At 39.8% G+C, this 16,719-nt stretch overlaps 1 protein-coding gene across 7 annotated transcripts in view; it reads left to right on the top strand.

Moving 5' to 3' along the window:
* LOC133547075 (histone deacetylase 9-B-like) overlaps window positions 1–16,719 on the top strand; it is a 46,165-nt gene that overhangs the window by 14,754 nt on the left and 14,692 nt on the right. For all 7 annotated transcript variants that reach the window (XM_061892866.1, XM_061892865.1, XM_061892863.1 and 4 more), the window contains one exon: window positions 16,180–16,311. In XM_061892866.1, coding sequence (XP_061748850.1) covers window positions 16,180–16,311 — 132 coding nt within the window. The remainder of the gene's footprint in view (window positions 1–16,179; window positions 16,312–16,719) is intronic.

Genomic DNA, 16,719 nt, shown 5'->3' with positions numbered 1-16,719 from the left:
GCGTTTTTTTCCTGTGTGATAAAGAGTGGATTAACGGGGAAGTCCTTCTTTGAGCTGCTGCTTTGTTTTATCATATATTACTACCTTTGCACATGTCAGTGTATACTTTTGTATTCACAATAACTCAACACAAAATCCGTACTTGGAGCAATGTTCACGAATTCTAGTGTTTGGCTTGTTAGCGACCCCTAACAGGTGAGCGATAATGATCATGCTTGAGGAAAGAGTGGTTCGATGTTAGGTGCTGGAAAATGTCCAATGCGTTGTAACAGTCAGCCTGAATGCATTCTTGCAGCTCCATGATTTTTGTGCGCGCGTTTGCAAGACGGGTGGGTGTAGTGTACGGCGGTGCTTGGGGGCTGTGGCTGCGGTGTGGAGAGCGGCAGGATGTGAGGCTGAAGAGAGAGAGGCACAGGTGTGCAGCCTGGTCAGGAGTTAAAAAATGTGCCTGTTGGTGGGTCTGTTGGTCACTGTTCGGGCGGGGGTGTCCCTGATGTCATATTAATATTTATCTCTATTTTTCCTAATATTTTCGCAGACAACATGTATTGACGGGTTGTGCGAAATAACTTTTGCACATAAAACACATGTGAGCCGAGTAAACCGACCTAAATAATGAATTGCTTTTAAGTGTGCAGGAGTAGGACTGTTACCTGCACGACGGAATGAGCCACAGGTAAACCGCTAAATGAGAAACATTAGTAAGTGCACATATAGTAAGCGCTTAGCTCAGAAAATGCACTAATTTGGCACAGCGCCACCACGGAAGATTAGCACACAAAACAGTAAAAAAAGGAAATATTAAGAACAAACACTCTTAATGCACTACATAATGATTATACTTACTTATATAACGCACAGAGAACATTAAACTATTTTGCGCCCACCTCTTTTTTCCTCTCTGTGCAAGATCAATAAGCAGGGTGCATGCTGCGCTGTTTGCAGGCCCTTTTTTACATGAGGAGGCGTTCAAGCGCACTGCATCACCGCAAGTGTTATTTTTCTTTTTTACATATATTAGTGACAAAAGGGAACAAGTCCACTTCAGTTTTTCAAAAAAGCAGCCCTAGTTGCTCGCCTGCGCTTTTAAACGTCCAAAAATAATGAAATTGAATGGAGACAAGTCAAACACTAGCGCCAGGTGGAAAACACCACTCAGGTTAACGCTTGTCTCTTTTAGACTGCCCACAAGCTCATTGATTGGCTTACTGGGGCTGCCTTTTTTGCCAACGTGACAACGATTGACAGCATGCGACAGCTGACTAATCAGCTGTCAGATGCGAGAAAAAGCGTGGGTTGGCCTCCACACAGCAAAATGAATACACCATGGCTTTAGTATCAGTCGTTTGTTCTAGCGGCGATGGTTTTATTCCAGCCAGAATATACAAGGTAAACATTAGACTGTTAAATTGTTATTTCATAAAGAAAATCAATTATTGAGAAATGTTTACGTCCCCCACTTCTGAAATCCCTAATCACGATTGATCAAAATTTAAAGGCCTACTGAAATGAGATTTTCTTATTCAAACGGGGATAGTAGGTCCATTCTATATGTCATACTTGATCACTTCGCGATATTGCCATATTTTTGCTGAAAGGATTTAGTAGAGAACATCGACGATAAAGTTCGCAACCTTTGGTCGCTAATAAAAAAGCCTTGCCTTTACCGAAAGTAGCAGAGGATGTGCGCGTGACATCACCGGTGTGAGGGATCCTCACATCCTCACATTGTTTATAATGTGAGCCTCCAGCAGCAAGAGCTATTTGGACCGAGAAAGCGACAATTTCCCCATTAATTTGGGCGAGGATGAAAGATTTGTGAAAAAAACAAAAAACGACGGCTCCAGTGGGACCGTTTCAGATGTAATTTACACACATTTACTAGGATAATTCTGGAAGATCCCTTATCTGCTTATTGTTTTAATAGTGTTTTAGTGAGATTGTAAAGACATACCTGAAAGTCAGATGGCTGCGGTGAACACCAGTGTCTCTCAGAGAAGCCGATGGAGGAGCCAAGATCACAGCTGCCTTTTTAAGCTGCAGGAGGAAGTCCCATAATCCACTGAAGTCTCCGGTAAGAGCCGACTTAATATCACAATTTTCCCATCCAAAAACTTGCTGGTTGACGTAGAAAACATGTTCGCTTGACCGCTCTGAGTTAAAGCTTCACAACAAACAAAGAAACACAGGCTGTGTCTCGGTTACTAAAGGCAGCTGCAATCCACCGCTTTCCACCAACAGCATTATTCTTTATAGTCTCAATTATTAATTGAACAAATTGCAAAAGATTCAGCAACACAGATGTCCAAATTACTGTGTAATTATGCGATGAAAAGAGACGACTTTTAGTCGTAAGTGGTGTTGGGCTAATATGTCCCCTCCAGCCAATAACGTCACGCGCACGCGTCATCATACGTGTCATCATTCCGCGACGTTTTCAACAAGAAACTCTGCGGGAAATTTCAAATTGTAAATTAGTAAACTAAAGCGGCAGTATTGGCATGTGTTGCAATGTTAAGATTTCATCATTGTTATATAAACTATCAGACTGCGTGGTTGGTCGTAGTGGGTTTCAGTAGGCCTTTAATACCGTTATTAATCAAATTTAAACATTTTATCATTTGACAGCACTAGTTTTTACTTACGATACATTGCTATAATTGGGGTGGCATGGCGTAGTGGATATAGCGGCCGTGCCAGAAACCTAAGGGTTGAGGTTCGCTGGGGGGAGCCTATTGACATCCAAATCGCTGCCGTTGTGTCCTTGGGCAGGACACTTCACCCTTGCCCCCGGTGCCGCTCACATTGGTGAATGAATGATGAATGAATGATAGGTAGTGGTCGGAGGGGCTGTAGGCGCAAACTGGCAGCCTCGCTTCAGTCAGTCTACCCCAGGGCAGCTGTGGCTACGGTTGTAGCTTACCGCCACCAGGTGTGAAAGAATGATGGGTTCCCACTTCTCTGTGAGCGCTTTGAGTATCTAATAATAGGAAAGTGCGATATAAATCTAATCCATTAGTATTATTAATATTAATATTAATGAGAACATTAGAGCAGGTTACTTCTCCCAAGGTATGAGTTTTAGAAAGTATTTTGACTGCACACAGGTTCCCACCAAAAGGCAAAAAGCTTAGGTTTGTTGGTTTAATGCTTGAGGAGTCCTTTGGGGAAGGCTATATAAATAAAAGTAATTCCTGTCCCCTTTATTTCATGAGCACAAATGTTGGCCAAGCTAAAAAACTCATAATTCAGCAATGAGCTCACCAAATTACATTTTGTTCTTTTCCCCTCCGTGTCTCTTTAATTTCTCCCCTAAAGAGTCCTACTTGTCGAGTTGTTTCACGACAGGCCTGTCATGATGTATGCAGTTTAGATACCACGCAAAAGTGCAACTTTTAGGATAAAATCACTTTCCAGTAAGAATAACTAGCTTGTTGCAAAGCAATAAAGCACTATTTCACAACCCATTGTACCTTTTTAAGGCTTACTGCAAATGAGGATAAAAGGCAGTCTGCAGAAACATGAGAGCTCAGTGAGCCCGTCTCTCACACTGATAAAACTACTTGTTGGCCCTTGGATTCCTGAATCTATATGTGGTCATTTCCTGCCCGGTCCTTCCTCCCCCACTTCCTGTCTGTCTTCATTAGAGCCCTCTGAGAGAACGTGGCACGCGAGGCCGGCACAAAGAGGTAGTGTTGTTCCCAGGCACTCGCTGCCACTGATGGCTGATTGGCAGGTGTTGCTGAGGTCAGCCTGGCAAAGGCGGGATGGACCTCTACAAGATTGTTGGTTTAAGAAAAGATAGCTCTTTCAAAACAAGGTGGAGATGACTCAAGTGCTCTTTAGGAGACACCCGACTGTGTCGTTCGGCCAAAGGGCAAAGGCTAATGTTTATTCTGGTTGAGGTTCATAATCAGATTTGTCAGTAATATATATTTTGTCACATATACTTCTTTCCAACAGCCTTGGTTTTCTTACAAATCCAGTAAACAGCTTCCCATTCCAAGTTTAACAGGAAACAGTGCGGCCAAATATTCCCTGAACGACACGTGACTATTTCTCTCAAGGCCACAATAGTGTTCAGGAAAAATTGTGAAACTCATACACCACAATGACACTCAGTAGATCAGTGGTTCTCAACCTTTTTTCAGTGATGTACCCCCTGTAAACATTTTTTAATTCAAGTACCCCCTAATCAGAGCAAAGCATTTTTGGTTGAGAAAAAGAGATAAAGAAGTAAAATACAGCACTATGTCATCAGTTTCTGATTTATTAAATTGTATAACAGTGCAAAATATTGCTCATTTGTAGTGGTCTTTTTTGAACTATTTGGAAAAAAGATAACTAAAAACTTGTTGAAAAATAAACAAGTGATTCAATTATAAATAAAGATTTCTACACATAGAAGTAATCATCAACTTAAAGTGCCCTCTTTGAGGATTGTAATAGAAATCCATCTGGATTCATGAACTTAATTAAACATTTCTTCACAAAAAAAAAAAACTTTAGCATCAATATTTATGGAACATGTGCACAAAAAATCTAGCTGTGAACACTGAATATTGCATTGTTGCATTTCTTTTCACAGTTCATGAACTTACATTCATATTTAGTTGAAGTATAATTCAATAAATATATTTATAAAGGATTTTTGAATTGTTGCTGTTTTTAGAATATTAAAAAAAAAATCTCACGTACCCCTTGGCATACCTTCAAGTACCCCCAGGGGTTTGCGTACCCCCATTTGAAAACCACTGCAGTAGATCCCAGACTTCCACTAAAGCTAAACACTCCGTATTACGTTTACATTGAGTTTTAAAGTCTGTTGTTGTGTACATTGAAATGAAAATAAGAAAAAAAGTCCTGTGTCAAATCAGAACTGCAGGATTTCTTGCTTGGATCACAGTGCACCACTGCTCAAAGTTTCATGAAAAACAGTCGTCGTTTTTTATACAAATCTGCAAAAGCAAGCACTAATTTATGGCCTCCTTGGCAAAGGTAATAAATAATTACTACCTCCTTGCTGAAGGCAATAAATAAGAACGTAAGTGGGACTTCAAATTCACGACTTCACACTAAAAGCCAAAGAACCTTAATAAATTGATTTGTTAATAACGCTCTAACAGTAATATGTTTCTCTGGGGTCTGTTTATGAACATCAAACCTGAAAAAAAATCTATCATCTCCCTCACTTGTTTTGCTCCACTTTTAAGAGGAGACGTGCTCAGTCGCTTTTCAAGTTATGGGTTTTCATGACGGTATCAATAGAAAAAATACATACTAGCCTGTGACCTGCCCTGAGCCATACTTGCTCACCTAAAGATCTCCGAATTTGGGGGGGTCAGAGGGGTAGCGCGGGGTGTATATACGTACAAGTATTTCTTATATATATATATATATATATATATATATATATATAAATATAAATATAAATAATCCATTCATGAATGAGTATATCCGTTCGGCCACCGTGTTCAATGGAGAAGTTTGATCTACAAAATTTGCGGGCAGCATACACCTTCCCCTTCGAGCTGTCCTGGATGAACTGAAGTTATTTTTTCCAATCATTTTGGAACTTGCAAGCGTACTTCTTCTTACTCGTCGTCGCCATGTCTCTTCTTCGTTCTTCTGCTTCGTCTTTGTTATGTTTTTGGACATTATTACTTGCCGTAGTTTTGAAGCAATGCATGATGGGAATCCGGATGTTGTGTGTCAGTGTATTAGTGTGCCGGCTGGAATAAACACATGCTGAGAAATAGCTCCGTGCCTACCTACTTTATGGGTTGTAGATATACCTACTGTATGGATAACGGAGACATATATAATAGTCTCTTTTTCAGGTGAGAGAGGACGCCAAAGGCATTGCCTTTAAGGCACGCCTCCAATATTGTTGTCTGGGTGGAAATGGGGAAAAATTCGAGAGAATGGTTGCTCCGGGAGATTTTCGGGAGGGGCACTGAAATTTAGGAGTCTCCCGGGAAAATCGGGAGGGTTGACAAGTATGCCGCGAGCTAGAGGAGCATTTCCTGTGTATACGTCCAACTCTTCATGGAGGACATTTTTGTAGTCCGCTAAAGACTTGTATGGCTACACAATCTGTAGTGGAGCACACGATTGGTCCATGCTTGCATAAAGACTTTGTCACTTCATTCCTCACACATTTTACCACATAGCTTCTGCGACGACACAACCTGTGATATCCATCCTTCCATCCATCATATTCCGCTTATCCGAGGTCGGGTTGCGGGGGCAGCAGCCTAAACAGGGATACCCAGACTTCCCTCTCCCCAGCCACTTCGTCTAGCTCTTCCCGGTGGATCCCGAGGCGTTCCCAGGCCAGCCGGGAGACAGTCTTCCCAACGTGTCCTGGTTCTTCCCCGTGGCCTCCTACCGGTTGGACGTGCCCGAAACACCTTCCTAGGGAAGCGTTCGGGTGGCATCCTGACCAGATGCCCGAACCACCTCATCTGGCTCCTCTCGATGTGGAGGAGCAGCGGCTTTACTTTGAGTTCCTCCCGGATGGCAGAGCTTCTCACCCTATCTCTAAGGGAGAGCCCCGCCATCCGGCGGAGGAAACTCATTTCGGCCGCTTGTACCCGTGATCTTATCCTTTCGGTCATGACATAAAGCTCATGACCATAGGTGAGGATGGTACTTTTATTCATTTTTTGTGTACGACAAAAAGATTACATAATAGGAAAAGAGAACAATAATATAAAAATGAACGAGGGGGTATCCTTATTTCCTTGATTTGCCGCCAGGGTGCTAACTAATTTAAAACCTCTTCTCACTCCGGCGTTTACCAAAGGCATGCGGTAAATTTAGGCCTGCGCTTATAAATTTGAGTGTGATGTAAGGATACCATCATGAAAAGCACTTTTAATAAAAAAACAGTTATCATGGTCTTACGTTTACTTATAAATGAAGTCCATGCGCAGCTCCTTCTGATCGAAAGCATCGATAACTTGTTTATAGAAGTCTTCCTTATCTTTCTTCAGTTTTAAAAGTCTCTCTGTCTCTCTGGAGATCTTTCTTTATTACCTCCTGCTTCGATTGAAAGTCCAGTTTAGAAAACGGTTTTATTTTAGATATGTAATTTTCCATGTTAAAAGTGCAAGCGAGAGGAAAAAATAAACAATCGCTGCTCACTCTTGCTGCTTGTTTTCACTTCTGCAGCTGAGTAGTCGCAAGAAGGATCACTAGCGCCCTCTACCACCAGGAGGCGGGAGTCACTTAATGACTCATATTTGACACACGCAGCTACAGTATATTAATAAAACATAGCTGCTTACTGTTCTTTTTAGCATATTCAATATAATGGACCTTAAATCCTACTGAATAGCTCTTAACCTTCTTCCCTTTATGCGATTTAAAATTATTGAAATCAGCCTCCTCCATTTTGAAAATGATGACAGGTGAAGTGTCACTTGTGACGTGACGAGTTTGAACCGGCGGAAATTCTAGGCATATGCTAATTATTTTGCGAAACGAGTTTGACCCGGGGGAAATTCTAGACATGTGCTGATAAAAATTATATTTTGCAAAACGAGTTTGACCCGGCGTTAATCCTGAGCCGGCGGTAATGCTATGCATGCTCTAATTGTTTTGCGAAACGAGTTTGATCCGGCAGTAATTCTAGGCAGGCGCATACTATATACCCGGCGGCAATTCAAGGAACTAGTAGTCATTGCACTGAATGACGCACATAAGCGCAATTCCAACAAGATTTTTCAAAAGAGACACTTAATTTAGATATTTATAGGTCAACTAACAAAAAGTAGACCTTGCAATTGGTAGAATTTATTGTAAATAAAGTAGTCAAAAATATTGTTCGGGATTTCGTGCAGATCCGCATGGTTTTGTATGTAATGTTTTACACTACATTGTTATTGAAATAAAGTTTACTATTTATTTTTAAAAATAAAACAATCGTAACATTGACACTGTGAACAAGCATAAATGCCGTAAAATAGGTTGACAGGAAGTGACATAGTCTTGGAGCATGGATGGAATGATCTGGTCTTCAGGTACCGATGGTGTAGCGACAACATGGAAGTTGTATCTAGCAAATAGGCTAACATAGTAGAGTTGCGCGATATAGACGATTTACGATGTAAATTATATAAAGTTAGCCGACAACATAGCTTTTAATACTATCGCCTTAATGCATTTTGATGTCACATTCTAGCTGTGTCCAGCAAATTTGACAATTTGACAATAGAATGAACGTTTCCTCAACACATTGTAGCATTCTGGCTAGCAGCTAACCTCCCTCCACAGTGTAAAGCCACATCTAAGTCGGCAATCCCCGCCTCCATCGCGACAAATGAACTATATTTCTTACAAGCAAAGTTACTTCTGGAGGACGGGGAATAGCAAAACGTGCTACACTACAGATTTTATGAGCATATGCTAACTGCTAACCGCAAGCTGGAGCTCTTGAATGTAAACAAAGGTGGCCGCGTCGATATAAACCTCCATAATAACGATACCAAGAATAGTATCAGTATATGGTCGATACTATAGTAGTTAAATAGACATTTTTGTTATTAGGAGGGCTTTGGGGCAAAAACCAAGGATTTAAATCAGCACTCATAATATGAAATAATTAAAATATTTGTTGCCATCCTATATTTTTGTCTGATGATAATTGTGATTAAAATGTAATCATTTAATGATCTTGAAGTTAAAGAATCAGTATCAGAATTGGTATGAGAAATACGGCCCCTGCAACTACTCAGTAACCACTTTGGTACCCAAATTTGTAGTATCGCCCAAAACTAATGTAAAGTATCCAAACAACAGAAGAATAAATGCCGATTACTATTTAATATAAGTGTAGATGGAACCACAACAGAAAGTAACCGTATATGAACAGTAAATAAACAAGTAGATTATAATAATATTGAGGAAAACAATACAATAATTCATCAGCAGCTAAATTAGGAGCCTTTGTAAACTGTTTTGAAATGACTCTATTATCATATTATCACTTTATTGCTGGAGGCTGCAATATATATCGCAATTTAGAATTTTGGTCACATTTCCTATCATTATATTTATGATGTTAAAATGTGAGAATAATGTTAGCACTGTAGCAAAATACTATAGCTATGCTAGTGTCGCTAATGTCAGCATCTTTCTGTCCCACTCGTTGTCGTTACATTTTTGTATGTTGAAGTTAAAGTACCAATGATTGTCACACACACACTAGGTGTGGTGAGATTTTCCTCTGCATTTGACCCATCACCCTCACCCTCTGGGAGGTGAGGGGAGCAGTAAACAGCAGTGGTGGCAGTGCCCGGGAATAATTTTTGGTGATTCATCCCCCAATACCAACCATTGATGCTGAGTGCCAAGCAGGGAGGTAATGAGTCCCATTATTATAGTCTGGTATGACTCGGGCAGGGTTTGAACTGACGACCTACCGATCTCAGGGCGGACACTCTATGATACATGGTATCTATGTCATGCATTATGTACGCACAGTAAGAGCAGAGTGAAAATGTATTTGTAAAAAGTGGAGAGTAGAGCTTTCTGGGGACTGGTGTGGTTAAACACACTTTATTAGCGTTGAAGCTACAAACACACAACAGTGTATTCTCAGTAGACATTATTAAAAGCGCCCAGTGATGAGGTGGCGACTTGTCCAGGGTGTACACTGCCTTCCGCCCGATTACAGCACCCCCCGCAACCACAAAAGGGACAAGTGGTAGAAAATGGATGGATGGGCATTATTAAAATCACTTTAAAAATGTTTAAATTCCAGCATGTAGGAACATTTCCAATACACTATTACAGGACCACTTAGATGTATTTAAACACCATAGAATGTTACTAATAATAACATGGGCCCTTTAAAACGCATATTACCACCGCTAGTGCCCTGATGGCAGTGTTAGTTGAAACCAGGTATTACAAAACATGTTTCACAAGAGGTATTGCACAATGAGATTTGTTTATGTAATATTTGATTTAAAACTATACCCCCCTGTTCTTCAAATGAGATCAAATTATGTTAAGCCTTCTACTTTAAAGGTTCCACTGCACTTTGCGGCTTCCATCATTTCCTACTTGTAGCATTAAGCCCCAGGATTTTTTATTCCTTCCACGGAGATCGGTGAGAAAGTGTTCCTTCCCATGCTGCCGTCTGGCGTTCCCGTGGCGACCAATTGGGATACGTGGTTTGGTGGCAGCGGTGTGTATAAATAGAAAGCAATCAAGGCAGCGGGGCGTAAAGCAGATTCACAGGACTCCCAGCAGCCCTTTCTCTCTTTTCCATTCCTTTTTCTCCTGCCTCCCTTCTTCCTCATGCTTTCATTCATCCTCACGCCCACAGGATTAGAGGTCCGCGCCACGTATTAGGGATGAGGCTTTGGCTGCCTTCGACAAATGCCAGAAATAGCAGCATCTGGCCCACTGTGCCCCATCCACCCTCCCAACACCACCCCCGCACCCATCCTCCCTTGCAGTCACGTCATGGCCCGCTTCCCCATGTTCAGCCGCATGTTCTACACTTTGTGCACACAGAAAGTCTCTTCAAATATTGATTCACAACCTGAATAATTAAAACCGTCCGTCTATTGTGTAACAGGTTTACATAACTTCAATGCAGTAATATGCTTATTCATCTTCACCGGAGGTGGGCCAGTGTGATTGCAGCTACTTTCATAAAGATCGGTGATTCTCAAACGTACCAACTCAGAAAATACTTGGCTCTCGAAGTACCAAAATAATGACTGGCATTAAAATACAGTAGTAGGCCTAAATATTAATTACAAATAGTGTATTTTATATTGTTGGCCACTGTAACATTTCACAGAATGTCCAAATATCATCAACAATTACACTCCATTTATTTATAATTTATTTGAATTACGACAATGGTAAATGGGTTATACTTGTACCGCGCTTTTCTACCTTCAAGGTACTCAAAGCGCTTTGACGCTATTTCCACATTCACCCATTCACACACACATTCACACACTGATGGCGGGAGCGTCCAAGCAAGGCCCTAACCACAACTCATAAGGAGCAAGGGTGAAATGTCTTGCTCAAGGACACAACGGACGTGACTAGCTTGGTAGAAGGTGGGGATTGAACCAGGAACCCACAGGTTGCTGGCACGGTCACTCTCCCAACCGTGCCACACTGTCCCCAATGCATATTCATCAACATTGAGCATTGATTGATTGATTGATTGAAACTGTCATTAGTAGATTGCACGGTACACTACATATTCCGTACAATTATACCACTAAATGGTAACACCCAAATAAGTTTTTCAACTTGTTTAAGTCAGGGTCCACATTAATCAATTCATGGTAAACAACAATGTAAATATGTTGGAGTTGGCTAATTTTCATCCGTTGTCCTAAGGCAGGTTAATACTGTAAACATTCAACAGGTCATGATACAAACGAATACATCTATCACAAGACATTACACATTACAAGCAAACCATAAGCACAGACCATGGACAAAGAAATAAAACAAACAACAAACAAAACAATTTAAATATTCATGTGTGAAGTAAACTGTCACCATATAATAACCGCTTAACTGTAGAGGCAATGTTTTACGTAAGAGGAAACATTATTACCTGGGTTTACTAGTTAACAACTAGAGGTGTAATGGTATGGCATATCCACAGTTTGGGGTATTTTATGACAATTATTTTATTATGTATCAGAAAGTCTTATGTATCATAAGACTTTCTGTGAAAATAAGGCCAATAACGAATTTTTTTTGGGGTCCCCTTTATTTTGAAAAGCGTCGAAATGCATTCTGGTACCGGTACCAAAATATTGGCATCGGGACAGCCCTACTCTCTACTCTACAAGTGAGAGGCATGATTTATAATCCATAATTAACTATTACCAACTCAGGGGCACGCCACCCGGTGATGGAGTGGGCTCATAACTCATTATGCTTGCAACTTAAACGGGGTCATATTATGATTTTTTTTCACATTTAAAACATTTTTTTGTGATCTACAAAGCATGTGGTACTTCAGTTTTACAGACTGTTTTCAGACCTCTTTCTGATCGTCTCTTCAGAATGCAGCATTTTGTTGGCGGTCTTATTGATGCAGCAGCTCAGTACCGTATTTTTCGGATTATAAATCGCTCCGGAGTATACGTCGCACCAGCCGAAAATGCATATTAAAGAAGGAAAAAAACATATATACATCGCACTGGAGCAGGGGTCACCAACGCGGTGCCCGCGGGCACCAGGTAGCCCGTAAGGACCAGATGAGTCGCCCGCTGGCCTGTTCTAAAAATAGCTCAAATAGCAGCACTTACCAGTGAGCTGCCTCTATTTTTAAAATTGTATTTATTTACTAGCAAGCTGGTCTCGCTTTGCTCAACATTTTTAATTCTAAGAGAGACAAAACTCAAATAGAGTTTGAAAATCCAGGAAAATATTTGAAAGACTTGGTCTTCACTTGTGTAAATAAATACTTTGCTTCTTATAACTTTCAGAAAGACAATTTTAGAGAAAAAATACAACCTTAAAAATTATTTTAGGATTTTTAAACACATATACCTTTTTACCTTTCTTCTTTCCTGACAATTTAAATCCATGTTCAAGTATTTTTTAAATTTTTTTATTGTAAAGAATAATAAATACATTTGAATATAATTCTTTATTTTAGCTTCTGTTTTTTCGACAAAGAATATTTGTGAAATATTGCTTCAAACTTATTATGATTAAAATTCAAAAAAAATATTCCTGCAAATCTAGAAAATCTGTAGAATCAAATTTAAATCTTATTTCAAAGTCTTTTGAATTTCTTTAAATTTTTTTGTTCTGTAAAATCTAGAAGAAATAATGATTTGTCTTTGTTAGAAATATAGCTTAGTCCAATTTGTTATATATTCCAACAAAGTGCATATTCGATTTTAACCTATTTAAAACATGTCATCAAAATTCTAAAATTAATCTTAATCAGGAAAAATTACCAATGCTGTTCCATAATTTCTTTTTTTAATTTTTTCAAAAAGATTCGAATTAGCTAGTTTTTCTCTTCATTTTTTTCGGTTGAAATTTGAATTTTAAAGAGTCGAAATTGAAGATAAACTATGTTTCAAAATTTAATTTTCTTTTTTTTTGTGTTTTCTCCTCTTTTAAACCGTTCAATTAAGTGTTTTTTTCATCATTTATTCTCTACAAAAAACCTTCTGTAAAAGGAAAAAATATGTACGACGGAATGACGGACAGAAATACCCATTTTTTTATATATATAGATTTATTTATTAAATGTAAATTGAGCAAAATGGCTATTTCTGGCAATTTATTTAGGTGTGTATCAAACTGGTAGCCCTTCGCATAAATCAGTACCCAAGGAGTAGCTCTTGGTTTCAAAAAGGTTGGTGACCCCTGTACTGGAGTATAAGTCACATTTTTGGGGGAAATGTATTTGATAAAATCCAACACCAAGAATAGACATGTGAAAGGCAATTTCAAATAAATAAAGAATAGTGAACAACAGGCTGAATAAGTGTATGTTATATGACTCATAAATAACCAACTGAGAAGGTGCCTGGTATGTTAACGTAACATATTATGGTGAGTCATTCGAATAACTATAACATACAGAACATGCTATACGTTTACCAAACAATCTGTCACTTCTAATCGATAAATCCGATGAAATCTTCTTCCTCGATGTCGCTTCTAAACAACTCTGCCAACTCCAAAGGTATGCGCCGCTTTCTCTTGTCGTTTTCTGCTGCATATTTCACTACGTCCAGCTTGTAATCTGCAGTACATGATTTCCTTTTCGGTGCCATTTTTGTTCAGCCTCAGTTTTTATAAGTTATCGCCAACGATGAAATGATCCATTTTAATAGCTATGGCAGTAGCATATAGCATATAACAGTTAGCATTCCATAACCCACAATGCACTTCTGCCATGACCCTCCCCCGCCGAATTCTTATTGGCTGACGTGTGTGTGTGTGACGATTGCTGACGTGTGTGTGACGATTGCTGACATTTTCTTCGTCTCTTCCGCGAAATAAATAATATTATTTGATATTTTACGGTAATGTGTTAATAATTTCACACATACTGTAAGTCGCTCCGGAGTATATGTCGCACCCATGAAACCATGAAAAAAACTGTGACTTATAGTCCAAAAAATATGGTATATCAAAAGCTTCATAAGATAGTTACCTCTTTGCAAACCCTGCGCCACTAAAAAAAGTTTCTGTGTTAGCAGCAGCGCTTATAATAACAGTATCCCTAATATTTGGTTATTATTCAGGTCACAAGATGTGAACGAAGTATTGTTGGAAGTTTTTTTAGAGGGCTTTAAGGGCGCAATAGATGCCTCCTAATTGTAGGACTCATGCCACCTAGTACTTGCCGTATTTTGTGAATTATAATGCATGATAAAAGAATCATTTAGTCAATCAAAGTTTACTTATATAGCCCTAAATCTCGAGTGTCTCAAAGGGCTGCACAAGCCACAACGACATCCTCAGCTCAGAGCCCACATCAGGGCAAGACAAAACCCAACCCTCGGGCAAACGGTGCAATGGACGTCGAGTGGATTTAGCATAATATTGTGAGAATCCAGTCCATAGTGGATCTGACATAATAATGTCAGAAAAACATTTGTGTTCTGTTCTTACATAAGTTAAAAAGTACCACTGATAGTCACACACACACACACACACACACACACACACACGAGGTGTGGTGAAATTATCCTCTACATTTGACCCATCACCCTTGATCACCCCCTGGGAGTTGAGGGGAACAGTGAGCAGCAGCAGTGGCCGCGCCTAGGAATCAATTTGGTGATTCAGCCCCTAATTCCAACCCTTGATGCTAAGTGACAAGCAGGGAGGCAATGGGTCCCATTTTTATAGTCTTTGGTATGACTCGGCCGGGAATTGTAAATGATTCCAAAAAAGTGAAGTTTCGCTTTAAGTATCATGCTGCTGCAAGTATTAAAACATTTTATATACTAAAATAATGAAAACAACATCTTTTATGGTTGACTACGGTTCAAAATCAGAAGTTTTGTACATTTTTCCCCCAAAATGTTGGGGAAATTTCAAATTGTTGTGATTTTAGGGTGGATTTATAAGAGATGGATCTTCTCGCTGTCCTTTGCTCAGTCTTTAGTTTTTCCAGGTTTTAGCTGCAGGGTTAATCAGTTAGTGGACAAGCATGTTCTTTATACATGTCTTTGACCTCACTAACCTGTAACCTGCTCAGTGGCCTTGTGGTTAGAGTGTCTGCCCTGAGATCAGTAGGTCGTGAGTTCAAACCCCGGCTGAGTCATACCAAAGACTATGAAAATGGGACGCATTACCTCCCTGCTTGGCACTCAAGGGTTAGAATTGGGGGTTAAATCAACAATATGATTCCCAGGCGCGGCCACCACTGCTGCTCACTGCTCTTCTCACTTCCCAGGAGGTGAACAAGGGGATGGGTCAAATGCAGAGGTTAATTTCACCACACCTAGTGTGTGTTTGAAAATCATTGGTACTTTAACTTTTTGACTAAATCCTCCGTCATTGACTTTTTCCATTTTTGACAAATGTTTTCAAAATCATTGATTATCACAGATTAAAAGTAAAAAAAACAAGCTGTAAAGGTGAAAATATTAGCCTTTCTATCAAATGTGATTGATAATGTCTGGATCAGGTTAAGAACTGAGCAGTGTGTTCAACGTTTTGGTATTTCTGTTTTGCATTAGGAAGAGTGCGCGTGTGGTGTTTGTGTGTGTGTGTGTGGGGGGTGGGGGGGGGTTGCTTGAAACATCTGCCATGTTTTTGTGTTATTTTAACTGTTGCTACTGTATCACACTGCGGTCACCACGGCGGCAGGTAGCGGAGAATTTCACTTACGGCCCCCGAGTGTTCCTGGGGCTAATTTAGTCCAGATGAGGTGGAAATAGGCCCGATCCTGACTCATTTAATTGATCAAAAAGCTGCTTTGACTTATACTGGGAAGCTAAATTGTTGAAGTGTGATAATATTTCGTATTTTTCTAAGCTGATTGGCGCGCTCTTCTTTTTATGATGCTCCTGTTTGCTTTTACAAGCTTCATTATGCTGGCTAAAAAAGAACACAGCCTGACTCACTTACACAATCAGATCATTTTTCATCCTGAGAGAATGAGGCGAAACTAACAGAAAGGTCTGCTCCCTATTTTTTTAGCTTCTGAGCCCAACCTGAAGGTGCGGTCCAGACTGAAGCAGAAAGTCGCCGAGAGGAGGAGCAGCCCCATGCTCAAAAGGAGAGACGGCAACCTCATGACGCCTTACAAGAAGAGGGCGCTGGAGCTCATGGGTACGTGGGAACATGTTGAAAAATACACTATCTGCTTCATCCTAAGTGCAGGACTAATAGACTAAAAAACTACGCCATTAGACTGTACAACTCCTCTCTGGGGAGGGGTGTGGGGGGTACTAGGATGACAGGGGATGCAAAACAATAACTGTGCAATACGTTTTCATTACATGGTCACTACTGCCTAGTTTCTATTGTTATATTCTTATTTTACTGTTATATTTTTATTCCCATTGTTGCTTTTCATTTTTATTCTTATTGTAATATTTTTCTATTTTGTTTCAATTTATACCCCCATTATTTACTTTTTAAATTTGATCTCAATTCTGTACACTGCTGCTGGAATTTAAATTTTCCTGAGGGAACTCTCCTGAAGGAATTAATAAAGTTCTATCTATCTATCTATCT

The sequence above is a fragment of the Nerophis ophidion genome, unplaced genomic scaffold (assembly GCF_033978795.1).
Source record: "Nerophis ophidion isolate RoL-2023_Sa unplaced genomic scaffold, RoL_Noph_v1.0 HiC_scaffold_58, whole genome shotgun sequence".
NCBI lineage: Eukaryota > Metazoa > Chordata > Actinopteri > Syngnathiformes > Syngnathidae > Nerophis > Nerophis ophidion.
Note: the sequence above shows the minus strand (reverse complement) of the source record. Positions and strands in the feature narration are given on the sequence as shown.